Here is a 27,793-nt window from a genome sequence, read left to right as displayed (position 1 = left end):
CGGCAGAGGCTGAGCAGCAAACGACAACCGCGGTGATGGCTGCTTGTGCCACCCAAGCAAGCGCGGGCGGGCGCTGGGTGATGGGGTGGGGTGTGGTGGGTGCAGTGTTATTCATTCATTCCATTAGTTTAATAAATATAGCTCTCTTGTGACATCTCTGTCAAGCAAGCAGAGCACCCAACTTTGCCCGAGGGGAGTAGCTGAGGCGGTATGTGGGGGGAAAAGTGGAGAAAAAGATAGAATCAGACAACTAGCACTGGAGAAATTACACACAAGGTTGTTACAGATGACTTCCAAGAAATAAAAAATGAGAGCAATCGAGCACTAGAAAGTGCGTTACAGACACAGAGAGAGTGGTAATTTGCAAGAGATACCGAGCAAGACACTGAAAGAGATACACAGATATAAAAATAGAGGAAAAAGAGAGAAACAGCAACATAAAGCTGGAAACAGAGAGATGTCAAGTTGGGTATTTGATTTGCTTGGTTCTTTCACAGACTTTTCATCCTCAGCACCTGTGTGTCATGTAATATGATAGTGCAAAGTAACCCTCTCACACTCCCTTTCTTTCCTTCCCTTTCCATCCCCTGAGATCTCTGGACCGGCATTGCACACCTCTCTCCACTTTGGTGGGAGATAATATCTGACTGGAGCCGGCTCTGGCACTCCTACAATGGCCTGTAAAATGCATCTCCATCAACCACTTATGGCTTTTGAAAGAGCCTGACTCCTGACCACCAGAGATAGTTGGATTGTACCTGAGAAAAGAGGGGGGGTGTATGAATGTGAGGAGGGAAAAAGGATCAGGGGTTCTGGCCTGCCCTACAGTGAAACAGTGCTCTATTTCTCCGGCATCACTGTGAGCCTGACTAGATCATCAGGGCACTTGATTTCTCGGCTCCTCTTATCCATTTCCATTACAAAAACTACCGTCCAGGCAGAGAGGGCTGATGTCAGGTTAAAACAGAGAAGGATGGACAGCCTGACAGACTGAAAAACTTGTCCTTCGGAAGAGTAAAGGGCTGAAAGGTGTGTTAGTTGAGCTATATGAAGTTGCTGCTGAATTTAAACCAGGAAGGCCACATTGCCCTAGTGCTCATGCCTAAATTACTCCATAGCCATCCATCCAGGTAGTTTACTGTACTTTCTTTTCACAGTTACGTTTCTTATGTTTGTATTAAAGCCTGAATAATACTGGATTTTGGAGTACCAATATTCCATTTTCTTATGAATCCCATGAAAAGACCAAAACCAACAACGAATCGTCTGTGTAGCTATAGCGGGATATATCTTATTCCTCTGTGCCATGGACCTCCATTGTTGTCCATCAAAAACACACCAACAAACCACACCATCGCCGTTGACATGTTACTTCATTACATGATAACCCATACAGTAAAAATGGGCACTAGTTTATTTTGAGTCAATCCCACATTCGCTGTCCTGCTCCTGTGACTACAAACTAATGTGTCTTTATCCACAGCTGACAATAGTTCCCTACAACTAAAATATATTTATTCCAGTTATATTTGCTCAACACTACAGTGCCTTACTGTTATAAAAAATTCTGAAATTTAAAGAAAATGTAACATTCAGACCAGTTTTTCAATATTCATGTCTTCAGTGAAAACAAATTGGCTTGTGGCTGACAGCCAAATGGTAGGGAAGTTGGAGACAACGCACTGTTGGTTTTGTTCTTTTAATGGAATTTGTTAACAATAACAAAAATATAGAATACTGCCAGCCTTAACCTTCAACATAAACATTTTGACCAGGACCCTTTACATTTGTGCATTAAATAATTGTGACCAAGATAAGTACCAAGCTGGACATTTTACATTTGAAAAATAAACTTGTGAGCACTTTCCTGCCTTTTCCAATCATCCCTAATGTCCACACTCATCCTTCACACCTGCTATTCATTCTCTCATCAAGCCACACCTGTCCCTCATCAACTCCACTCAGTATATACACACAAACACTTGTCCTCTGCCACATCATTCTTACTTCTGTAACTATAGCATACAAGACTCTGTTCATTCTCCTTTTGGGATTTGTTTGGCTCTGCTGACTGTTTACCTGTTGCTGACCTCTACCTTCCCTTTTCAATCCTACCTGCTCTGTTGTTAAATCAAGCTTTTAGATCCACACAACACCCAAACAATTTAACCAAAAATCATAAACTCCCTGTCAAATGTATACACTCTTTATGCTTTTCATCATATTGCATCTGAGTGAAAAGTGCATTTCTGTTCCTCCCCACCACCACAAGCATCCTTTTTATTCATACTAAACTGTGTGCCTGTGTGTGTTTTAACGGATGGGATGTCAAATGATAAGGCCCTGATGCGCTGGCGTATTGAACTGAATGAGACAGAAAGCCTGTATGTCTCTGAGTGGGTCAACTGATGGATGCCTGTGAGAGAGAATGGGTGCGACAGATTGTATCTGTGCTTTGGTGAGGATGAAGGAGGAGGCGGCGCTTGCAAACAACCGTGCAGAGCAGCATCACTATCTGTATGTGAGTAAGGACTCAGGTAACTGGGGACAAATTGCAAAGGGGTTAAAGGCGTCAAGCAGGTCTCCATCTCACCTCGGAAGTTGTGCACGTCCTACTATCACCACAACCTGAAGCACAAACACATATTCTTCCCAACCTCCACATACACTGTTCTCCTCATCCCCCCTGCCTGCAGTCTCTGAGTAATGGGGACAGATGTGGCTGGCAGCTTCTTGCTGTTCCTTTGGGCTAGTCCAGCCCCCCCCCCCCCTCACCCTTTCTCCAACGCCCCTGGTTTCCTGCAACTGATGGCTTGGTTGCACAGACTCCCACAGAATAGCAATGCAGCCCCTATCTCTTTCTCTGCAAGCTGAGAGGTTACTGGGGGAGAGAGAGGGGGAGGCGCTGTGAGAAGAAGGGGGCAGCTAGAGAGAGAGGATTACTGCTGACAGAGGAGAAATGCTGTAGGCTTGCAAGTGAGGACAACTCCACAAGGTTTGTGATGTAAGGGTGTGTGTGTGTGTGTGTGTGTGTGTGTGTTTGCTGCAGGTGTGCGATCATGTATCTCCTCTGTATTTTTGGGTGTCTGTGATCACTATGGGCTTGCACCTGCCTGAGGTACTGTGCAGAGAAGGACATTGCATGCACAGCAGGCTAATCCAGGGGCAAACAAGGGAGATAGGAAGAACAGACCTCTGAGCAAGCCCAAAGCTGTCTGTAAGTACAGCAGTACAGTAGGTTGTGCATTAATTTGCCTAACAGTAAAATTGCAGCATGTTGAATAGTTGTTCACACTGACCTATTTATTATTGCTGTCTTGGTGCTGCATTTGATCTGTGCTGCTTATTAGACTTTCAAAACACTGAAATGTCAAAAATAATAATCCTCGTTTCCCTCATCTGCCTTGCTCAAAAGTTCAATCTAAGATTTTCTGGAAGGTTTTGGCACACATATGTCCATATCACACACAACAAACGCAATCCAGTGTTCATATTTGACCAAAGACGTCATGGAGCTCATGCAATATTGCAATTTATTTTTAGTCAAACTGATGTGAACAACACACATTGTATTAGAAAACTACACAAGTCAAAAGAGAAGCTGACAATTACTCTAGTTACATACATGTAGGAATGTTGAGCCATGGCACAATGGTATATTCAGTGCATAGCAATTTTCTTTGTGCAAAACAGATGACACAGCACTGCCACAGTTCTAATAAAACCATACAATCTCTCTAGAGGCCATGTAATAGTTTATTTACCTGACTTTGGACATTAGTGGTGACAAAGATGGGAACAGATAGGGAATAAATGCTGTGCTGATCACATCGATTGGATTTGACTTAATCTATCAAGTCGTGCATCCTGACCTCTCAACTAGTTCTGATTCCACACAATTATGAAAGCTAAAAAAAAGCTGATTTAATGCCAAAAGTGGCTGTTAGCGTAGGTTGGCATCGTGATGCCGGTTGACAGGATGGATGAAGACAGATGCTGATTATTACAGGTGGCGCGGTGGGGATAATTACGTATAATGTGTGGTTATTTGGGACAAAACATTGGGACATAGGGAAAAATACTGGAGAGTATAAATTTAAGATGGGGACAGACTAAACAGCTGCGCTGTAGAGTGATGACACAGGTATGTGGGATAAAGACGTGGACGTGAGCTGAATGTTGATAAGCATTTAGGAAGAAAAAGTGTGTGTGTGTGGGGGGGGGGGGGGATAAAAAGACTATTAAAGGCGGACAAGGGTTGGGGATGAATGTGAAAGCGGTGAGATAAAGGTGAAGCTGTGAACAAGAGATCTCTGGATCCGAAGATAAGCAAACAAGAAGGGGTAGCTTACATTTCTGGTCTTTCCAGGTGACAGTGGGCTCAGGCCGACCCACCGCAAGACAGTAGAGGTTTACATTCTCTCCTTCGTTCACCGACACGTTTTTTGAGATGTTGACGATTCTGGCTGGCACTGAAAAACAAGATCATGCTATTAAAATATGACCTCAAAATATCCTTTTATTTCATAAATTATTGATGAGGTATGGTCTTACAGCCTACAAAGGTATTTAAATATATGATGCAAATCCCTGCACCTAAGACAGAGAAGCAATCAGTTGATTAATGATCTATTCCTGAGAGCTGTGCAACAATCTATATATCTACTAAATATCTATTTAAATGCACAGAATTATAAATTAATGCAAATGTGCATTACAATATCTTCTCATGACATCTAATCCACAACATCCAATTTGATATTTAAAGAAAAGAAGACAATTTGTAGAAGTGGTAGTCAGAATCTTTACTTTTTAGGTGAATGACCACTCCTGAATATTATTTTACCACAAACTCAAATTGTTGGAGCACTATGCATGTATTTAGTTTGATAACAAGATGGCCCTTGAATTTAAATTGCCCATTATCATTGCTTTTAATGAGCTTGGCCCTGAGATTGCTTTTCTTTGCAAGACATATACAGAGGAGCCTATTTTTCTCTATCTAGCTGTTGAATACTTGCAGCGATAAAGCACAGATTGGAGTGGTGGTGAAGCTGCTCCTGCTTGATGCACTGACTTCAGGGTGTAATTATTTTGTGTGATATCAAGCTAGGGCTGGAATTGCAGGCAACTTGGAATTAGGTATATATGGTCATCTGTGCCAGGTCTGCACCCTGCAGACAAGAGTTTTTTTGGCTGCAGTGTGTGAATCTGTTAGTAAGCAGCTGACATTGTCTCCGCCACCTGTGAGCTGTTAGCCAGGCTTTGAGTTTTCAATCCAGCAGAATGTACTATTATATATGCTGTTAAACGTTTTCAGTTTCATTCTGCTGGTGATGTAAATGCAATCTGCACAACAAACCAGTCCAATATATGCATTGAAAGTGACTCATGCAGGGGAAGAGGTCTGAGATCCATCCTCCGGGCAGTTCTGTGCCAATACATCATGTCACTCAGGATCAGTCAGAGTCTCACTCACTTAGTTGCTGACTTGATGACTGAGCCCCAGTTGTGGTCCTGCACTGTCAGTTATTTAGTCAGGCAGTTGGACAGGCCCCTTGTGTACCTCATCTCCTACATACACATCCTCATCCATCTGATCTGCCTAACTTTCTGTTTATAAAGACAAATAACTCTAACAGGCCACATGAAAATAACAAATGAGCCTGGACTCAGCCGCCTTATGGAAACTGACTTTCTGATTATCTGTCATCTGCACTAGGCTTGCGTTACTGTAGACACACACAAACACACACACACACACACACACACACACACACACACACACACACACACACACACACACACACACACACACACACACGCCAGCTAAGCTTTCAAGACATCATCAAGTAGGCTAATTACATTTTGATATAACCTTAAATACCAACCTTAAATGCTCAAACATCCTAAAAACATTAGCTACTAAGTTTTCTATCATAACTTTAAGCATGATTTAACAGAATAGGAGGAACACTAAAATGTAAAATCTCAATTGCTTCCCCAGAACTCAAACCTCAATCACACCCAATATACAGCAATACACTCGGATGAATGACAAAATGCATAATTAAGCCATTTAGTTTTTATCCAAGGCTGCTTATAGTAACATCAGCGCATACATATACTTTTTGCAGCCACAGTGGCAATCAAATCTGCATGCTATGCCAGGGTAATGAGCCAGCACTGGAAACAGTAAACACTTTAAAGTCACTTATAACAGATTCCTGTTCTGTCTCAAAGTGGCTGCTCACCTTGGACAATGAGGTAGACGTGGGCGACGCGGGGCTTGTTATTGGCCTGGAAGGTGCAAGTGTAAGGCCCCTCGTCGGTAACTTGCACCTTGTCGATGTGGATGGAGAAGTCACTGTTGTTACTGTTGGCCAGTGTCACACGCTTGTCCAGTGACCACTTGTCTGTCCCCGTGAAGAGGATGTTAGAGCGGTTCAGCCAGGCCTTGTGGGTCACCTCCTCGTCGATCCGACATCTGTGAGAGGACATGATCGATTTACAGTTGAGAGGCCTATTTGACATTATGTTTAGGGTTTACACTAAATACTGCTAAGAGGTGTTTTTATGTTACATTTATCATGGGTACAGATATACAAAGGGGTGACAATTCAAAGGAAAAAACAGTACAGTGCTAAACACTGTACTGTTTTTCACCAGAAGAGCTTCCATTCACCAAAGAATAGATTGCGGTGGGACACCATTCTCCCAAAATATGGTGAATGATGGTGTATTGATGTGCAAATACAGTGACTGCAAAGGTCATATGACTCACATCCTTTTCTATCAATTAAAACCATTCAGGGACCCCGTGTGCCCTGTACTGTACATGAGCATTTGTTATGTCTCTCCACTCATTTATTCAGGCTTTTCCTTTATTTGTCTTTTGTCTCTTGGGTAACACAGCACTAATGATCATCCATTACTCCTGTTACACAGGTGGAGAAAATGGGTCACATTATAAAACAAATATGGTTGAGATCAGTTATAGCTTGTGAGCATTGCATGAGAAGTAGTTGTATACCATCATTCTCTTCAGTTGCTTTGTCTGTAAGGTAACACTGAAAATGAATGCAGTGAATCAGCAGTGGTGCTCCAAAAGGATGTGGCACACTTCAAAACAGGAACCATGGTCCAAAGGTGAGACTTCAGTTCTTGGCTTGGCCACTAGATGTCCTTACCCAGCTTCACCTAGCTGCGAGGACATGCCTCTATAGTACTCATGTTTAATTGATATGACCTGGATAAATATCACTGTTGAGGTGGATCTTAGATCACCTGCCAAGTCAGTGCAGTGACACAACAACGCATCAATGCACAGTGCAGGTGAGCTTGGTAGTCTTTAACAAATAGGCTACAAGGCACTGGGCTGATGTTCAAGTGGACACATGACCTGAGGAGACAAACCACTTCAAACTGGTTTGGGAATAAAGAAATATTTTGATAGAGATTCGGTTTGTGGCTGGTGGGTTTAAATAAAGACACAATACAGCATGAAATCACACCCTAAAAATTCATTATCTGTGTACAAACACTCTATTAATGTATTTTTAAAATGAATCACATCTGCACTGATGATGTTGCTACAGGACTGCAAGCCCAGAGGAAATGAGCACCATAATAGCATCAAAATGTGCCTTGTCTTAATGGCCCGCATCAAAGCCAACACAACAGCATTTTCTCAAGCATAACACAAGTATTTGTGCCACTTGGGCAAAAGTGATTTTACATGAAAATGGAGTTTATTTATGAATCTGTTTAGTCTTGTGATTGTCAGCTCTTGGCTGTCCAGTGCAGATTAAATTCACACATCTGATTACAAAATGCAAAATAAGAATAAGATGTTCGTAATGTTACACTGCTGCACAGCTTTCCTGATACCAAACTGTTAAGGAATAAAAGGTGACGTTGAAAGGACAGATTTTACCACCCAGGTCCATTCAGTTTATAATTTCTGGTGTAAAAACACCCAAACAAATTCAATAGATTGGACTTCTCCACAGTATCAATACTGGCTTCAGGCTACACGTCATGATGACTTTATCGATCAGGATCCTGGTTCTTTGATTTCCAACTTATGAGAGAGACTTGCTGATGTTAAATTAAGTATTGCGTTAGTTCATGCAGGACACGGAAGTCGAAGGCCCACTAATTGAATCATCATTCCAGCCAGTCACAACCAATCACAGCCATTTTCACATCAGGCGGTCCATTTAAACGTCTCCCTATTCCTCTCTGCTTCCTGCTACTCCAATGCTGCCTCACACCGCTGCTGCTGGCAAAGCTTGCCTGCACCACCCCAGCCTCCACCTTCCCGGTTTTGGAAGATTATAACTATGTCTGAAATTGTTTTGATGTCTTGGATTGGGCGTACTCTTGTGTACCGGGGGGTCTCAGCAGCGTGCTCCCTGTGTCATCTTAGCATGCAGCTTGGCTGATCCAGGGAGAATCATCAGAACAGAGCCTTCATCGCCAAGTATAACTGTATTTCCATTTGTTGCAATAAATGTTTAAATCTATGACAAGAGTGTTCCTGACTGAAGAAATATTGACAGGACTGTACTTGGCTTCAGAATAATATATTACATATATATATATATATATATATATGTATGTATATGTAAGGAAGGGACCAAAAGAGAAATTTGTTCACAGATCTGAAGAGGTGTATGCTTAAAGGAGATGAAAGTAATGTTGACTCAGATTTTTTCTTTTGTGCTTCTGAATGTACTGTCAAGCCAGGTCACTTCCAAAAAAAAGAAGCAAGTTGGCTGTTTTTCTGCTTGGTTGGTAGCCGGTGAAAGCTGTGATTTCTACTTTATCACTCACAGTTAGGCAGGGGTGGTTGGACGTAGAGGAGGTCCAGCCACCCAACTGACCTGTGCATCATTATTGTTACATATAAGTACAAGGTGATTGCAGACAGACGGGATAACTCCGGCCACATCTGACAGGTAATATCATTCAATTACCTATAGGATAGACACGGCTGGAAAATATGGCACAATGTGGGACACCTAATTGAAGTTATGTGACAGAGAATTGGCAATTCATTTGACAAGACAGGTGGGGGGGAACACAAACATGTTTCTTTTTAATGTAATTAGTAGGTGCAGGTGTAGGATCAAAAGTTACCTCAAAGTGACGCTTTCTCCTTCCAACACTGTAATGTTGTCCGGCAGGTGTCCGAATTCTGCTCCGTGCACACTGGAGGCTGCCAAGAAAAATGAGAGAAAAGACCAGTGAGCTCCCAATAATGGCACCAGACGCTCCGCTATTCATCAATCTCAGGTCAGGTGCTTGAGAATCAACTACCTCACTTAATCAGGTTGGGCGCGGGATGTGCTGTGCATCCTGCTTACTTATTTCTGAAGGGAAGGTAATATATATACTAAACAAAAGAGTCACAACGTCTGCACTGACCCCCATACTTGAATAATGATTTGGTTTTACCCTGCATTCTGGAGGGATGCACGTTCATTGAACAGCACTGATAATGAGCCAAGGGAAGAGGATTCATGCGGAGCTGCCGGAGCGTGAAATGAAGGGACAGCAACGGTAACAGAAGGGATGCTCATCCTGCCTACCAATACACACACACACACACACACACACACACACACACACACACACACTCAGAGAACAGAGGCACATGCTTACAAAAGCACGAACACACACAAGAACAGACACACATACTGAGAGCCATTAGTTAAAGAAGAAACACAAACTTGGCATCTGTGAGATGTGTTTCAGACACTCAGGTGAGAAAAACACTTCAAAGCAGTTTGAAGTAATTTTTGTGAACTTTCTTGGACTGCAAACAAAAATAACCGAAGACCTTATATGCTGGCAATGATATTGCCCACTGAGACGGGCCGCTCCCCAGTAAGACACCTGACTCTGTCCATCTAAACTTTGCCAAATCACAGCATGACACCAGATACCTTGGCTTGTGTCTTCCCTCCATCTCCGACAATCTATTTTTCCCTCCGCCTGCAAAATGACCTCAATATCTCCAATAGGCTTTTGCTGTGGTCTAGCCTTGAGGTTTAATAAATGGTGACTTTATGAAACGAAGCCGGTGCAGTGAGGAGCTTAGAAGCACTGAAGGTTTGTTAAGTAGCCACACAAAGTCAAAGACATTTTAGGCATGCCGATTGTGAACCCACTAAGATATGACACCCAAAATGACAGCAATGCACCACTACAGGAAATGTGGGTTTTAAATTAAAGGATGGTCTTTGTGGAATCACGGTTTTCATTACAAAGAATAATGAGAGAGGCTTGAGAATTATAATGCTAATCAAAAGGTTTTCAAACTGCATCGCAGAAAGTCCTAAGAAGTGCCTACTACACTAAATAATAATCATCTCTTAAATAAAGGCTAATTATGCCTTTTCTCTTTTTCCACATGTTTGTGACTTTGGCATATCTGTGTGAATATGCCATAGAAAATACAGGCTACATTCATGCTTGTGTATTCATATATTCATGTGTGAGTGATTGTGTGTGCACCAGTTATCTAGCAGTCTGTTGCTCATTTGTTTGAATGTGAACGTTTGTTTTGCTGACATACCGGTGGAAAACAAGACAGGAGGACAAACTAATGATGCCTCAAAAGAAAACTGGCCCTGAAAATCTCCCTCTAAAAGCTGTAATCGCATTAATGGGTGCTGCTGCTGCCACTGATGCTGTGCTATCTAGGCCGGCCAAGGATCCCAGAACTGGCTCCATCTCTCAATCTCTGAAAGCCTTGGGGGAGGGGTGTAGCACATTAGCCATTGTGTCCAATGTTCCAAACATTTTCACAAGCTTTCGTTTATCTGTGGTTTTTACTACATATGTTGCATAGCGTCACTGCGCTTATGCTTCCTGTCTTAGACTCAGACAGTCCTCAGCTCAAGCCCTCAGCTGTTCCCTTTTAAGTGCTCTGTACTCTACAAACTAGACTTTATTTAGGTTAATTTAATTCAGTTCCAGGGCTTGGGGCTTGGAGACGGGTGTGACATGCTGTCATAAATACACACTACCCCTCATAGGCAATTATAGACACACACGTAGAGAAAAGACGCTCTCTATCATATAATGTAACCAGTGGGACACACACGCGACCCACACATTTTGATTGAATGAATGATGAATGCATACGCTGAATGCTCCAAACAACATTGCGAAGGTTACAAACCAGTGGGGAGCAATTCCCTTTTCCCTACTCAATTCCCATTTTCACAGCTCGATTGGCACCTCGCATTCTAAAACCTGTATCACCCTGCCTCCACTCCCAGATGCTGCACAACATGATAACCAGGTCAACACATTGAGCCCACATTTCCTCTCACACACCGCATAACAGGACCAATCACAGATAAGCAGGTTTACACGCACACATGAACTCATCAAACACTCATCGATGAGCCAAACAAGCGGCGATGAAGGTTTGTCTGAGTTCATTGTGACAAATATTCACTTTACATCCCTCGAGGAAAATACAAACGTAACTTCATCTAGACACATAAAGTCAAAATACACACAAGGAAACACACACATACACAAACATCGAGCATCCACTCTTCTTGATGCAAACATCCACTACCGTGTAACACCTTTTGACCTCTGTGTTGTTTTATCTTGGCACAAGTTGTGATCACAAAAAGTGAAAATGTTTTACAGCATCTGTATTTGAGAGATGGGAGACCACCTCTGTCTTAAGACAAATGTTGGCATTCATACTTTCCTTTTTTCACCTTGCTAGCAAAGCGTTGCGTAAGAAGCAATCATCTATTAATGCAAGCTAGACTACTTTGTTTTGGCACCAAGATAATATCAAAAACCTAAGGCAGACCACAACATCCCAAGCCCTCGGTATGGAATGGTATTTTATTATTGCTGTGGCTCCACTTTTGAAGTTCAAAACTTTTGATACAAACGGCCAAAGTGAATGCGGAATGCTTATAACCCCCAAAATGTGTGTTGCAAAAGTACAAAACAGTAAATCACTTGGGTGTCTTGAATAACAAGGCTAAAAGCCCTGTAGACTGTAATTAAGCACAGCGGTGCTTTGAGTGAAATGCTACAGACCTTTTTTCTACTATTGATGAAAATGTGTTATTGTTTGACAGCATCAGCTGACAAATTCTTTGGTAAAAATGATATTATGTTGTGTTAACATCTGATGCATTACCTAATCTGATACAGCTGTTTTCGGTCTCCATGCTTGCCAGACCAAAACTTAGGAGTGCAGGATTTTGTGTCTACATGACATACATGAAGGTAAATGGTTAATACATGGAGGTAAATGGTTAATGCTTCCACGAATAAATGGAATATAAAGCGTGCATCTGCGGCGTCTCTTTAATGGGGGAGTGGGAGTGTTGGGTGTAAAACAACAAAATGTAAACAGCATCTGGCTGAATGACAGCAAGTGTCTCAAACCCTTTGATGTAATGGTTTATCCCTTTCAGGCAATGAATTCAAATGTTGCCGGCCAAACACAACAGACATGATCAAACAGAACAATAATGAGTCCGGAGTGCAACCAGCAATGTGCTGTTGCATGGCCAAAACAGAAAAGTCAGACATCACTTTCAATTCACTGGCTACTTTCGACTCTATTGATCCCTACAGTGTCTCAAATTCTGCTTTTTCTCTGCTTCCTCCTGGGGCTCAGCATGCAGGCCGATGAACTGCACCCACCAGGAGAATTCATGAGTCTCGCCCATTCAAACTCTAGAAAGGAGGGGGTGCTTGCCAACAGGGAAGCTTAAACTACCGACTACTCTGCAGACTCTAAATGCGGAAACACAAACCCAATGTGAGTTCCAAAAGAAAGCCTTTTGTCTTTACCGCTTTAGTACACTACTAAAACAAAAATGGATTTGTTTATGAGAGAGCAAAATCCTGAGCCCATATGAAAACACAAGTGAGCTGGGTATGAATAGAGAAATGATAAATGTAGAACAGTGTTGGTGTGGACACTGCATTGGCCCCTGGTGTTGGTGTGGAGTCGAGCATATTCAATTTCCCTGCTCACTGTTGTCTACAGCAAATACAGTCTGCCATGGCTACTGGTATCTCTTGTCCTTGCTATGACCTGCTGTTTTGTTGGCACACAAAAGAAAGCCCCATTTCCATACCACACACACACACACACACACACACACACACACACACACACACACACACACACACACACACACACACACATGCTGTCCAAATGAACCCCGTCGAGCCTTTGTCTGCACACAGTATTCAGCCTCAGGTCTAGATCTGTCTGGCGTTTTTAAGAGAATAAAATGTTATGGACATGCCTAAGGGATTACACACAGGAAAACACTGGGCTATAGCAAACTATTAATTCACCTATACTGGAGATCTTTGTCAATTAGTTCAGCCATTACAATGTAGATCGTGCAAATATAGAAATCTGTTTTGTTCATCTGTGAATAACACTTCTTTCTCTATTCTCTCTATCTATTGCTGGCTTATAGGTAATCATTCACATAATTCCCTCCACTTGTGGTCCAGTGTTTTTGTCTCTCCTGCAATGTGAATTTTGCCGCGTTTGCAAGGCTCCTTGCTCAGTACCCATGAGACATCTATTATGTGATTTGTATTCTCTTGACTTTTACATGCGCCTGTTTGTAATTGCACTTGCTACTGGCAGGCACTTATGAGTAGAGCTCTATTGAGCTGTACAACTTTAGCCTGCGTATTCCTTGCAAGGCTGTCTTTGTACTGTTCATCTATTTCGCATTGCCCTTGACGATCAAATAAACACAGAAAGGAGGCATAGCTACTTCTGAAAGCATGATTGGCGTCAAGACGGATAACAGAGGAGGCTATAATGAAACCCATAACAATAATCTGTTTTAACGGAGACTGCCATGGTTTTGAAATTGAAAGGAGAAGGAGAGAGGCACAAGGTTGGAAGGGAGAGTTGAAAATAGATAGCCAAGGTGAGGTGAGGTCCTGAAAGAAGAAGGTCATTGAGAACGAGGAAAAGCCATAGTGGAATATTAAATTACAGGATGTTGTGAAGCATCTTCCACAGCAGAGGTAGTTACACAGTTATAGCAACTGTAGTATTGTGATGTGATAATAGCAGTATTGGCATTCATAGTGGCAGAAAGAGACGGAGCAATCAAGTGGCATCAATATGAAGAGGGACACAGTAACGCTGGGGCAGAGAGCAAAGCAAAAAAGGAAAGACACACCCGCATAATTAACACCGGCATGCTGCAGCCAATTAAATATTTACAGAGGCACTATCCTCCGACACCTTGATAATGAAGAGAGGCAGCCCAAGGATTATCAGATGCCGGGAGCCTGAGGCAGGAGACAAGGGGTTGGGGGTGCGGGATTAAACATTAACCGGCACAGATATCCCTTTCTCTTCCTAGTCTGATCCCATTAACTCTGAACGGCCCAAATCCAACCCCATGTCCACCTCTGAAGCCCCATCTCTCCCCACTCCTTCACTCCACTACTCATTCAGCCCCTCCACTCCTTATCGATTAAATCCCAGACACCCTTCCTGGCTCCTTCCACCCTCAGCACCACCTGTCAGGGACAGAGCAACGGGAGAGCAGGGAGAGAGTGATGGGCAAGGTGTGAGAAACCACCTGGATGCCACGCTCAAACAGCACAACAAGATGGATATGCAGGTCGCCTGCTTTTCACAATTGCTGGTGAAGCAAAATGGATATCAGTAGGATTCCACTTGACAGGAAATCTAAGAAATGTCAGAGAAGTCACGGTGAATGAATTGTTTTGAATCTGCGAGGTAAAGTCATTTTTTTAACTCTCTCGGACCAAAAAGTGTGTTTTTTTTTTCCTGTTGGAGGAATGTGATGGAATGACTGGAACAGGTGTTTATGTGATCCGTGGCTTATTTGTGTACGTTAACTGCTCTGGTGAGCTCGTTCTGAGGCATCAAGAGGATTGGTTGGACATTTAGCTGCTCATCATTCAAGGTCAAAATTTAGCTGGACTTACTGGATCTCACATTGCAACCACACACATGACTGCTAACAGCTTGATCTCGGAAGCATGCCAAAACCATCGACATTTACAGAAAAGCAGGGCATCACCCTCGGGTGTTTAACTTGGCTTTACCAAAGATATGACATCTGCCCCCTTTTTATTGTACACATGCTGCTTCCACAATTCTGCCTCTGGTCGCTCTGCCCATCCCTCCCTCCCATTCAGCACATCCTCCACTCCCTCCCTCCCACCCACTAATCCCTCTTCACACATCAATCAATAGAGCACTGCAGAGTGCACAGAGCCATACAGTACTCAATGCAGCAGTTGTACAACTTCAATGGGCAGCAACAGATCTTTACCATTGAATCAAGCGTGGCCGGGGAGAAAAGCTGAGCGTGGTAAAACCCGAGACGAGGCCTACTCTGCTTTCTTTTACCCCCCATTTTCCTTGGTCCGACGCCTAAACCCCTTAGCACTCTTGAAATCAATACAATAGTTAAACTGTTACTTCCTTTCAAAGTGAGTACACACGCCCGCCTTACACAGGGCCCTGTAGACTCCCCTAAATACACCCTGTGCACTGGTAATTTGACAGATTTGTGGGCAAGTGCTGTCACCGTTTTAAAAGAGAAGCTTTAAATACTGATTCACCCCAAGTAGCTCTGCATCGAGCATTCTCTGACAAAAACATACTTTATAAGCAACAAAAAGGAACAGAATAACTTAACAGCAGCATGGTGCCTTCTTTGGCACCGGGCAAATCTGAGTTGTAAATTTACATTTTCGTTTGATTTATATAATTGTAAAAGCATACAGTAAAGGTACATTGGATGGATAAGTTGAATACTTGGAGGATATTATCATCTCATTGTCATTATATTCATGTATATTTAACTGGGCATTATGATAAGAAAAATATGTTAAATGCAGTGTCTCTTCCCAAATGCATTTTGTATATCCTTGAGGTCTAACAAATGTGTTGATTTAATTTCCTTCCTCAGAGGACATTTGCAAAGACATTCTTTTAAGTTTTAAAACCTTCATTGTTTACATCTGTGTCTGCAAGATAGCAATTTTTACCTTCTGTGCCTTTTTCTGATGCATTTCCACCTTTCTTGTTGCCATACCGACACTGACTGGCAAATAGTATTAAATCTTTGGCAGGAAAGTGTATTGGGTCCATGTGTGTGTACTAAAAAAACCACAAGATATACAAACACAACGGGGACCTGCTCTTCAAAGCATTGCTCTATATCACCACTAGTGGTCAAAAACTCCACAGTGTACCATTAATAGGAATATATTTCTGTTATCTACAGTATATCTATAATAACATATGGCAATATGCAAACTTCAAAAAGTCCTCCAAATTAAACTGAACGACACGTTTCCTGGCATTTATGCCTGATTCTAGCATTTTTCTTGAGAGGACCAGCCTTATACTATAATGTCTACATAAATAAATAAATAATAAAACTGTGTAATAAAACTGTGAATGTGGTCTGGTGTTCCATATGTTTACTGTTTATGAGCTCTGTCAGATGCTGTGAGACTGAACAAATATTTTCAGTCATGCGGTTAAGCTGCCAGCACAGTGGCGAGGCTTACCCTATAGTTTACACTTGAGCCTCTAAGAGGCTACAATAAAAACAGCAATTACCGGGCGATAGTGACAGGAGACAAAGGAGTGTAATAGCACGGGAGCAGTTATTTTCGATAGGACCATTGGCCGTAAAGTGGAGTCAAAAAGAATGAGGCATCAAAAAGTCAGTTGAGTGTTGGCCAGCATGTGTGTGAAATGGATGACCAGGCAAAACAAGCTGCCAATGGTCATTTATGACACTTGAACAGTAGAACTAATGGGAAAAAAAGAGTTTCATGAGAGCTTGAGAATTAGTGCGGCTGTAGTTAATCTGGACATTAACTTACATTGAAAGAGCTGAAATCATGCAATTTCCATCAAAGACAAAAGATGATGCTGATGCTGAAAATGCATTCAGTGAATTTCGTACAATATCTCGAGTCAATGTGGAACTAAATAAAAGATGTCATTAAGCTTTTGTTTAGATTTCTTTTACCATGCTTAAGCCTTTACGGCACCACCACTGACTTAGCTCATTCAGAGTAATAAGACCAGTTAATTGTGATGACTGAATGGAGCTCATAAGCAGCTCATTCTTCTTCAACGTCATTCTTTGTCTGTGCATTTTGCAAGCAGCAAAACAAAAGGGAACAACATTTTGGCTACAGGGGAGCAGCAACATTTTCATATCAACACACTCAATCTCAATGAATGCACAAATAACTGAGTGTGCTGCTGGAATATGGCAGTTTCAAGTGCAATTGGGTTACATCTAAGCATGTGTGCGTCCATGTGTGTATATTTCCTGGCATGTGTGTTTGAGTGAACATTTTTAAAGTATGTATGTGTGTAGGTCCATTTTTGCATGTATGTGGGTTTGTTGTGGGTGGGCTGACGTGCTGTTTAGGACCCCTGGGCAGCTCATCCAGGGGTATACCTGCACCACAGGGGGGTGGCAAGAGAGTGAGGATGAAAGGAGGAAATCCAGGCAGGGAGGGAAGGATGGATGCACAGGGTGCAGGCAAAGAGAGGGAAAAGAGTTGGACGGCAGGAGGTGAGGGCCAGAGCCCAGGAGTAAGGTACTGTCAGGATAATTCACAGCAGCAGTAGTTGCTGCGAAGAACAAACAGAATCACCTGAGGGAACAGAAATCAGCTAACACCTGCTTAGGAGGGAGCTCCCGAGGGACAGAATAGGAGGAGGAAAAAAGGAGGGAGGCATGGTGCAGTGCACTAAGATGTTGGCAAGTACAGATGAAGTAAGCATCAGTGTGTGTGTGTGTGTGTGTGTGTGTGTGTGTGTGTGTGTGTGAGAGAGAGAGAGAGTAAGAATGAATGCACATGTATTTGCAAGCTTGTTTATATCCATTTGCTGCGTGGTGCGTGTCTGTGAATCTGTGTGTGTGTGTGTGTGTGTGTGTGTGTGTGTGTGTGTGTGTCTGTCTGTGTGCGTGTGCGTGTGCGTGTGCGTGTGCGTGCATGTGTGCGGGTGTTTAAGTGTGTTTTTGTGCATGTGTTTGCATACATCTGTCCGTTTGTGTGCAGTTGGATTTTGCCTGGCTGTGCCTGCAGCCATCCTTACAGCTGTGTATGGGGTTCATTTGCATTCTGAAACGCAGCAGCTCTTGCCATTGTTGCTCAACTGCTGTGACTCGGCACCACTAGCTCCTGCACACATAGCCCCCGCCGCCAGTTATGTTTGGCTCCAGCTGTGCTGGAGAGCATGTGGCAGACATTCAAACCGCCACCTCCACCAAGCTCAGGACTTGGTCTGCAAGTTGGAGGGAGTTTGGTCCAGGTCATTGTTCTTTGTGAGGTAGGCTAGAGTGTACTCTCTTCCAACAAATCTTGAAGCTCAATTCTCTTTCTCTCTGCCTCCCTGTCTCACACCACATGGAAGGCGAATGACATCCCGGCCAGCTTTTGCCGGGATGTCATCCGTTGTTTACTGTCACTGCTCAATTGCAGGAAAGTCCCTACCCATTCCCTCGACAGCGTGAAAGTCTTGCTCGCCTGCTCCTTGGTGCTCTCTTCATCTAGTTGAGCAAAGATAAAGTAAAAAAAAATAGCCCGACTTTGAACACAAGTCTCCCTCCTTTTTCACCCTCCAACCCTCTGCTTTCCGCCAGGGTGATGACATGCTTTTGGTATTTCTTTGGAGAGGCCGATGTATTAGAAAAGAGCAATCGATGGAGAGCCCATTTAATCTTTGCAGCCGAGCAGAACTGAGAGGGGTCTCGTCTATGACATGCAGAAAAAATACTGAGAATCAAGAAAAGAGAGATGAGAAGAAAGATAAATGTGAATTAAAGCGTTATAGTCTGTTTGAGAAGGAAACAAGCATGCAGCAAGTAACATGGGGCAAAGCTAAGCTGTGTGTTTATGTCAGCCCAGGTGGACTGAGCCACTGATGAATCTGCTGGCTCATGTTACTGATGAAGCTGTTTTACCCAAGCCTGAGGCTATCGAGGAACATGAGGAAATCAGGGGCATAACTAAAGCTGTGATAGAGTAATACATAATTAAATACAATGCCACGGGCTAATTTGCCTTTCATTTATCCCTACACATCACTTTCTTGGGTGTTTTCCTTTTGTGCTTCCTCGCAGAAAGGGTTGTATAACTCATATGGTGGAGGACGGTAATTAATCTTTCAGTGCACTATTACAAACATAAACAAATTCCTAAGTCACCATAAGTTATTAGGGGGCCACTACTTGGAGCACTTTGAATTGGATTAATGCTCCTTCATGTGGAGCACTGGAAATGATCTCTGGCTCCCTTCTCCCTCATGTGTGAATGAGCTGCAAAAACAATTTTATTACTGTGCCACAAGCACACACAAGCATGTGAAGCCTGCATACATTCCTTATGCATATGCATATACCCACATACAAATATAAAAGCAGGTATACAAACACATACACACACATTCTCACTTGCTCTGTCGCCTTGACACTTGTAACGGTTGATAACCACAGCAAAAAAAACTGGAGAATCATTTAAATTTCAAGTGTCTTTCACGTTACAGCATACAACAAAAGGGCAACAAGATGTCCCATCTTCTTAAGACATAAATTGAATAATAATAATAAAACAAGCCAACTGCCAGGACGTATTGCAAATGCCAAAGACTGAGAAAAGAGTATATATGGCACTGAATTCAGCTCAAGTGAAAGCTTAATCTATGCTGTAGGAAATATTTTCCCAAAAATATTACAAAACTAACTTTGTGAAGTGCATGCTAATGCACATGGTAAACATTTTTTATATAGCCTCAGTTTAGTCTAAAACACACTTCAGACAGCTTCCTTAATTTACATGTCATTCGTTATTACCATTCAGCAAGTGAGCAAGTGAATGTGTCATAGCGAGATTGCTTTTTAGCACATGATTTCTAACCTTTTTACGAGCTGTCTCATTATCTTTACTCACTCCGTACTGCATCTGCACTGACTTCATCTGCAAATGAACCGACAAAACATTAGCCAGATGTTTATTCCCTACATTTGCACAAGAGCCTGCAGTAAAAGATTAAAATCAAGCCCCTGAGACATAAGTTCACCTCCAGCAAAACATGATTGTGTCTGACTCAGTATCCAGAACCTCACTGAAAAAAAAACCTTTTCCAACAAATAGAAGATCATGGAGAAGATTAGGTGAATATTTTCAAGAATAAGATCCTCCCTCGGATTCTTTTACACTTTTACGTAACTCATCATCATTCTGTGATGTTCAGTGTGTTCCAGTTTTTTGTGTTGAAGTAAATTATTCTTTTGTGGTGTGCCCACTTTTCCTGAATCTGCCTCATCTACTTCTATTAAAGATAGAGACTTCATGTGGTTCCTGGAATTGCACTGTTAGAGCAAGAGAGTGAGATGTCAGATTGAGAAATTATTGTCATAATGCAATGTCCTTGAAACATAACACTTTCTAAAGCTGCTTTGCATTTTGTTCTACAGTACTGAGGCTACAGTCAGCTGAGAAAATTGGTATCCAGTCTAGAGGTGAAGATCTTTGTCGGGTTCAGTCTTAATTTCAATCATTTTACACGGGCTCGGGCCGGGCTTGGGCTTGCGCTCCGGGTTACGCGGTAAATGAGTGGTCAGGTGATGCGTTTCGATTAGCACAAAAATGAATGCTGAGCCTAAGGCTAAGTGAGTAAGTGTATGCCTAGGCCTATTTAGAGTGCTGAGATGTTACAGAGGACTTATTTTATTTCTTTGTTCCAACTTCCAAGTGGCCTATAGCCTACGTTAGTCATGAATAAATGATGTTAAAAAATGTATAAATGACTCATTCTTGACAAAAGGCAAAAGAGCTGTTTGCGTGCGCACATTTGAATAATGTCGGGCTGAAAACGGGTTTGGGCTTTTAAAAAGCTGTCAATCAAAATGTACTTGTCGGGCTCGGGCCTTGTCGGGCCTAACTTTAAGGCCTGATTAGAGCTCTAATATAGTCTACACTGAATTTCTCACTTTTAATTTGTTGAGCCTTGGTGCAAATTGTTCAGTTTGTAAAGTAGCCTACGGTACGGAGATAGCAAAATGCTCTGCTAACAAACTTGCATGATGTCACATAACCTACATTGGGCTGGGTATCTAAATTAGTTCAAAAACACAAAATATATGGCAGAGTGGGTTTTAACAGCATTAAAAATGTATTTTCCTTGAGGATGATGACAATATACGAAGCTGACAGGAAGATGAAGCAACAAACAGCAGCCATTCCTGTTTTTTAGACCTTTTGTGACATTACACACATGAGACTAATGCGTTACCTCCTGCAGCAGTTGTAAGGGGGACTTTTATCAGGGGGACTTTTTCTCAGTTTAAGTCATTTATGCATTGAGCTGGACACATTTTCAGAATCAAATTTGATGTTTTCCTCACTCTGCTTTCTCCATTTTTCTCTCTCTACGTAGCTCTATACAGTATAGTTGTTCAATTCGTGAAATGGTCACGTTATTTTTAATCTATTGATTTCTGTATACAGACACGTTTATATTGTTTTTTTTCGTGGTGGTCAGCACGTAATGGGAAGCATCTATACGGAGGTTGGGTTTAGGAAAAGAAGAACGGGGAAAGGACACGTCACATGCCGGGACACGGTCCCCGTTCTCCGGGGTGAAAGTCCTTTGTTGTTTGACCCATCCACCACCCCAACAAACCTCCCTGCGCGGAGGTTGGTCATACTACTTGCTACCGTAGTCGTGCCGTGATCACGAAATATGCTTCCCATTAAAATAAATTAGTTTAAAATACGTGCTGACCACCATGAAATAAACAAGATAAACTTGTCCGTGTACACAAATCAATAGATTAAATAACGTGACCATTTCACGAACTGCTGTGAGACGGAGTTGAGTTGTTTGCATAATTCTTTTACTCTGTGTCTGTGTGTGGCTGTCAATCTCTATGTTGTTAGCTATAAGGTACACAGTTTGTTTGCACCCAATGTTGCGAGCTTGCATGCAGAAGCCACATGTACTTATGCTGACGCACATAAATGTCACGCATACATGAATATGCATAAATCTGAGAACTGACAATTCAGTTCTCTAAACCGCTCCACCGAACACCGATTGTCCAATCACAGCCTTACAACTTTTCTCCACATGTTGACGCAGTGTGTGATGTAGTAAGATACAGAACAATACTTGGTATTTCAAAAGTTTGGAAGGTGGCAGCTTATATTTAATCTTTCCAAAATCAGAAGCACAAGAGCAAAATGAATGCATTAAACGGTGTGTTTGGGCTCTAACTTACATGTTAGCCGAACTAGCTTACTGCTGTACGTATCCAAGCGTTACATTCACAAGTAGCAAATCCCCTGTATGAAAGCTGGCCGTGGATGTTTTCAGACTTTAGGCTAGCAGCTCTGTCCTGCTCTTTATCGGATTTGGGGAAATTTACACTTCAGCAACCCCAGGCCAGCATTACCCAAGATAGCATTATGTTTGCCAAACATGCCAGTTAGTCTTCATCTTAAAAGCATTTTCTCATTTTCAAGCATTTTGTTTTTTAGAACGGAAGAACTGTCCAATTGGACTTTTGAATGGACTTTTTGTATGAGCTTAGCTTTAAGCACAGTTACAGTGAAAATGCAGTGCACAATTAAACCCAAAATACCTATTTTAAAACAAGTCAGCTGAAAATATTAAAAAGTCTGACAGCATTTCAAACCAATTCATGGAGCTATCAAACGTTGGCTTGATAAGCTAGCCTGCTCATTTCAGATTTCAGACCACAAAATCAATGGACACTGGCTAGAAAGTAAACACCTGCTTTTGTCTACCTCTGTCTGAAATCAATGACCCAATTTCAAAAATGACTTCAAATTTTGAGTGGTAAATCTGACACCGTTATTGGAGAGCTTAACAGGCATAGCAACCGTAACTATCCTCATCTCAGTTCGCTTCTCCTTCCAAATACATTGCTCATCCTCTCTTTCCCATCCTGACCTAACCTCTTTTCTCTCCTTTTTTGCCTCTCTCTTCTATACACCTTCCTACTTTCTTATTTTCTCACCTCCTTGCTCATCTCCTCTCCCCTGCAACGCCACAGCTGATCGTCTCCACTCTCTAATTCAGCAGCTTATCTGAGCATACAAGTTCCACAAAGCGCCTCGATCCCTGTCACCTCGCAGCCCTCGTGGGAATCATGAGTCAGTGCTGCAGTTAGAAGACGGTGTAAGAGCTGGTTGGGGGGGATGAAGGAAGGTGGCAGGTTGGGAAGGTGACAGAAAAAGAGGTGGAGGAAGCCAGCCAGGGGAATGCTGAAGAAGTCAGAGAACAAGAAGGAGAAAGGCAAATGCAATTTCTCACAAGTTATTAATGGCAATAAAAAGGGAGCCAATATCGCCCTATAGGATAAGCAGAATAAATCCATCTGCTTGTTGATTTTTTCAGGTTTAGGACCTTTGCTGCATTTAATTTGCTCTCCTATGCTTTCTGCCAACTATCAACATAGTTTAGGTCAAATAAAGCAGACATGCAATGAAGTAATTTTAAACAGAGAGAGAGAAACAAAGCAGAGGTTGGTGATGGTTATAAATAAATATAAAATATGGAGAGAAACGGCTCCACCGATAAAGACACCAAAAGACAGATTGTCACTGGTAGAGATTCAGTACAACTGTCACACAAATCCTGATCTTTAGTCTGACAGGCACAAAGAGCATCTCACTGCCACACAGAGGCCCCCCTCCTTAGCCTACTCCTCCTCCTCCTCCTCCTCCTCCTCATCGTCTCCCCCTCTTTGGGCTCCCCTCTCCACAAGCTTCTTTCTCTGTTGCCACTCCCTCTCTGACTCATTTCTCCATTTGCTTCACTCCATTCTTCCCGTTTTCTTCTCTTCTGCTCTGCATCATCTCTCCCTTCTCTCAATTGCTCAGTTCACCTCAACCGTCTTGACTCAGTTGTCATTCTCCAAATCTCTTTCCTTCGACTCTTTCTCCCTCGTTCCTGCTCTTCTCATTCTTTTTGAGAGCGATGTTTCATTAAAAAGCTTCAAAAGTCAGTTTCTGCTGCCCTGCGTCTGCTGCTGCACTCGTGGTCACCTCTCTTCCCTCCCTGTCTCTGACTCTCCAGGTGTGTCACTCCTCCTGGTGTTTTCCCTTGCCTCTCTCCACTAATGAATTTTGGGCACTTTGCAGCCACAGATGGTGCAGCAGGCAGTCGCTGGCGGCAGGGCCCTAGCTTAACAAAGAGGCAAGGGGAGGGAGAAAGAAAGACAGAGCACTGCAGTGATCGACCGTCTGCCATCACCTCTTTTAAAAAGAGAACAGAAAACCAACGCATCGCTGCATATATATTCCCTCCCCTACACCTCACTTCCTCCCATGTTGCATAGCGATACTGACACACGCACTTCAGCCAGACAGCCACTGTGAGTACACGGACCACCTACTCTCTTTTAATGTTTTTCCTCTTTTTGCTCTTTCTCCACCACCCATCCTTTTTTTCAGTGGCTGTTTGGTTAATTGCAAAACCTTGTTTCTTTCTAGCAAGCTTGAAACCTCTTTCCCTGCAAGGGAGCCTTTGGGCAAGAAAAACAACCCTGAAGTCGTGCTTCTCTCTCCATCTTTTCAACCAGCACCACACCCTTCTTTTTTCTTCAACTCATACAATGTGCAGGTTTCAATGCTTAACTCATTCTGCCCTTGGTATCTGAGAGCCCACAAAAGCATCAGAGTAGATGAAGGCACCAGTAATGGAAGTGTGCATATACTGTAATGAAGCGAGGTTTGGAACAATTATTTGTTCACTAAAAAAACATCCAAGGCCTCAATGAAAATCTTCATTTTTGTGGTTTTGGCTATGATTTCTATCAGCTATGATAAAAAATGTCTTACCAAAGTAATTGCTGACAACTGGAAACATGACAACATATAACATATACAACAAGCCTTTAAAAAGTATTATATATTATTACACACAATTGAAACAATCTGAGAAGGATCATTATTATTTGGTGGAACATATCAACTTCTTTACATGTTACGAGGGTGCAAGTTCATTTTAAAGATGCACCGCTTGCAGTAAGGCTGGGCAATGTATCAATATTATACCGATATTGATATATGAGACAAGATATCGTCTTAAATTGTGGATATCGTAAAATCGTAATATGACAAGTGTTGTCTTTTCTTGGTTTTAAAGGCTGCATTACAGTAAAGTGATGTCATTTTCTGAACTTACCAGACTGTTCTAGCTGTTATATTATTTGCCTTTACCCACTTATGGGTTTTTATACCGACCTTACTGATTCATCAAAAATCTCATTGTGTCATTGTTTTGTGAAAGCACCAATTGTCAACCTTACAATATAGCCACAACATCGCCAATCGATGTGTCTGGTCAAAAATATTGTGATATTTGATTTTCCCCATATCGCCCAGCTCAACCTTGCAGCCTGCTGCTATGCTGAGCTCAGGTGTAATTGATGGGCGTGCATGTTTGGTTACCTTTTCCCAACCTTAAGCTCTAAAATCATATCGACAATACTGTAAATGCAAGACCATCAGAGGGAAGACTGTGTAGTCAGTGTATCTTGTGTGGGCGTCTCTATATGGTCACATCCTGAAGTAACACTGAATGATTTATGAATTGTGGGAGATTTAACAAGCTGAAAATGTACTGCTAAAAAATATATGGTATCCTGTATAGAGAGCTATGTATAGTACCAATGGGCGTATAGGTTAATTGTGCTAACTCAAGGGCATCCCAGTGGTGCACTTGAGAGTTTTACTATTATACATTTTAAGGCCAAGCAGTCCTTCCCCCTCATCTCTCTCCCCCCTCTGCAAACTTGCAAACAAACTGCCTAGTCATCATCATCATGTCCCTTGACAATGATGGTTGCTCTCGGTGCTCCAGGTGAAAGCTGTTCTTCCACGCAGAGGTTAGAGGTTTAAGTCCTTTGTCTACTCCTAAATTTTTTGGGAAAGTGAGCAACATCACCTTGCGGTGCTTTTGTACTCTTGACACTTTAGACAAAGTACATGTGGTAAAAAAGAGGGTGTAAAAATGCTGGACTCAGGGGTTTTCTGAATGTTCAGGGACACAACACAAAGTATTGATGTAGACTTAAAGTTATATCTGTTCTCCCTGGTGTTACATGAATTTCTGTGTGGATGCTGCACACCATTTAAAATCTCACACCTTTCTAGAGGTGTAATGGCTGGGTTGCATGCTGAAGCATCAACAAACACTTTACATAATAATGTATTTTATTTATTTAATGTTTTTGCACTTTTTTTTAAAGAAAACAGAACATTTATTGAGCTGCTTTCTTTAATCACCATTCCAAACCCTTTGACAAAATGAGCAGTGGGTAACAATCTTTTATGAAAGAATATGTAATTTTATATCATCATAGTTATATATAATGTGATGTAGTACTTTAACTGAGAAATTGTTTAAGGTTAAAATAATACATTAGCAAAACATGTATTCATATAGTCCCAAAACAGAAGTTACAAATGCTTTACAGGACGAAGAAAAGGAGAAGATAAAAGACAATAAAAAAAAAAAAAAAAATCAATACAATGGTCCACAAAATAAAAGTTATAAAAGTATAACATAATTAAAGACTGGCCAAAGAAAACAAATGGGCTTCAAGATGGATTTAAAATGGTGTGGTGGCCCAATGGTTGGCACTGTGGACTCACAGCAAGAAGGTTCTGCGTTCAAATCCAGGTTGTTCCGGGCCTTTCTGTGTGGAGTTTGTATGGTTCCTCCGGGTGCTCTGGTTTCCACCACCATCAAAAAATGTGTACTAGGTTCTCAAGTCAGTGCCCTTGATCAAGGCACAGGCTCAGATCTGGGACCTCATTTATAAAACTGTGCGTAGATTCTATTCTGAAAGATTTTATGCGCCAAAAAGTCAGAATTTTCGTACGCAAAAACAAAATTCTTATTTATAACACCTTGCGGCACACACCGGTACGCACTCTTCTCGTTATAAATACGGACGTGTGTTATGCAGTTGTGCACGAGCCTCACGCTCCTCCCAAGCTCGTCCCATATTTGTCCTAATAACGTCCATATTAATCAATCAATGAATATTGCAGCCGTGTAAAGAAGCCCTTGATGACCAATCATGAAACGGAAAAATGGGGAAAAAACACGATTCAGTGATTGTAAGATCAAGGTGCTCCTAACAGAGGTAGAACATCGAAACCTGTTTGGAGGCCTTAAATAGATTTATTTGTTGCATATAAATATCCATTTTTATAATTCATGGATAGACCTAATTGATTGTTATGAAAACTAAATAAAAATTTAGAGTGTGCTCACATGCAGGCTGTGTGCTATGCATCCAGATTACTTTATCCATGTGATATTTCGTGTTACCATCGGAGTTCACTAAAACGCAGTCTACAAAACCTTGGGAGCATTACGCACGATCACACGTATGGTCAAAAGGTTGCGGAAAACTGGGCACATTTTTATGCATGGAAATTCTTTATAATTCCCGACTTTTGCGAGGAATGTTGCAACGGCAAATTTCACCCTGCTTCACGCAACTTTTTCTTGCGTAACAGGTTTTAGAAATGAGGCCCCTGGAGTTGCATTTGGCACTTTAAATGGCTGCCCACTGTTCCCTTGAGGGATGAATTAAATGCAGAGAATGAATTTTGCTACATGTATATGTATGTGACAATAAAGTACCTTTAAAAGACGTGCACTGATTTGGCTTCTCTGAGACTTAAT

The 27,793-nt window shown here is 42.0% G+C and overlaps 1 protein-coding gene across 1 annotated transcript in view; it reads right to left on the bottom strand.

Moving 5' to 3' along the window:
- Nucleotides 1–27,793, bottom strand: part of iglon5 (IgLON family member 5) — a 101,137-nt gene that overhangs the window by 10,058 nt on the left and 63,286 nt on the right. The window contains exons 2-4 of the mRNA XM_078252355.1: nucleotides 9,145–9,223; nucleotides 6,255–6,487; nucleotides 4,353–4,472 (exon numbers count right to left, since the gene is read on the bottom strand). Of these exons, the coding sequence (XP_078108481.1) occupies nucleotides 4,353–4,472; nucleotides 6,255–6,487; nucleotides 9,145–9,223 (432 nt within the window). The remainder of the gene's footprint in view (nucleotides 1–4,352; nucleotides 4,473–6,254; nucleotides 6,488–9,144; nucleotides 9,224–27,793) is intronic.

This window comes from Sander vitreus, chromosome 6 (assembly GCF_031162955.1).
Source record: "Sander vitreus isolate 19-12246 chromosome 6, sanVit1, whole genome shotgun sequence".
Lineage (NCBI taxonomy): Eukaryota > Metazoa > Chordata > Actinopteri > Perciformes > Percidae > Sander > Sander vitreus.
The sequence above is the reverse complement of the archived record's forward strand: the minus strand, read 5'-3'. Positions and strand labels throughout refer to the sequence as shown.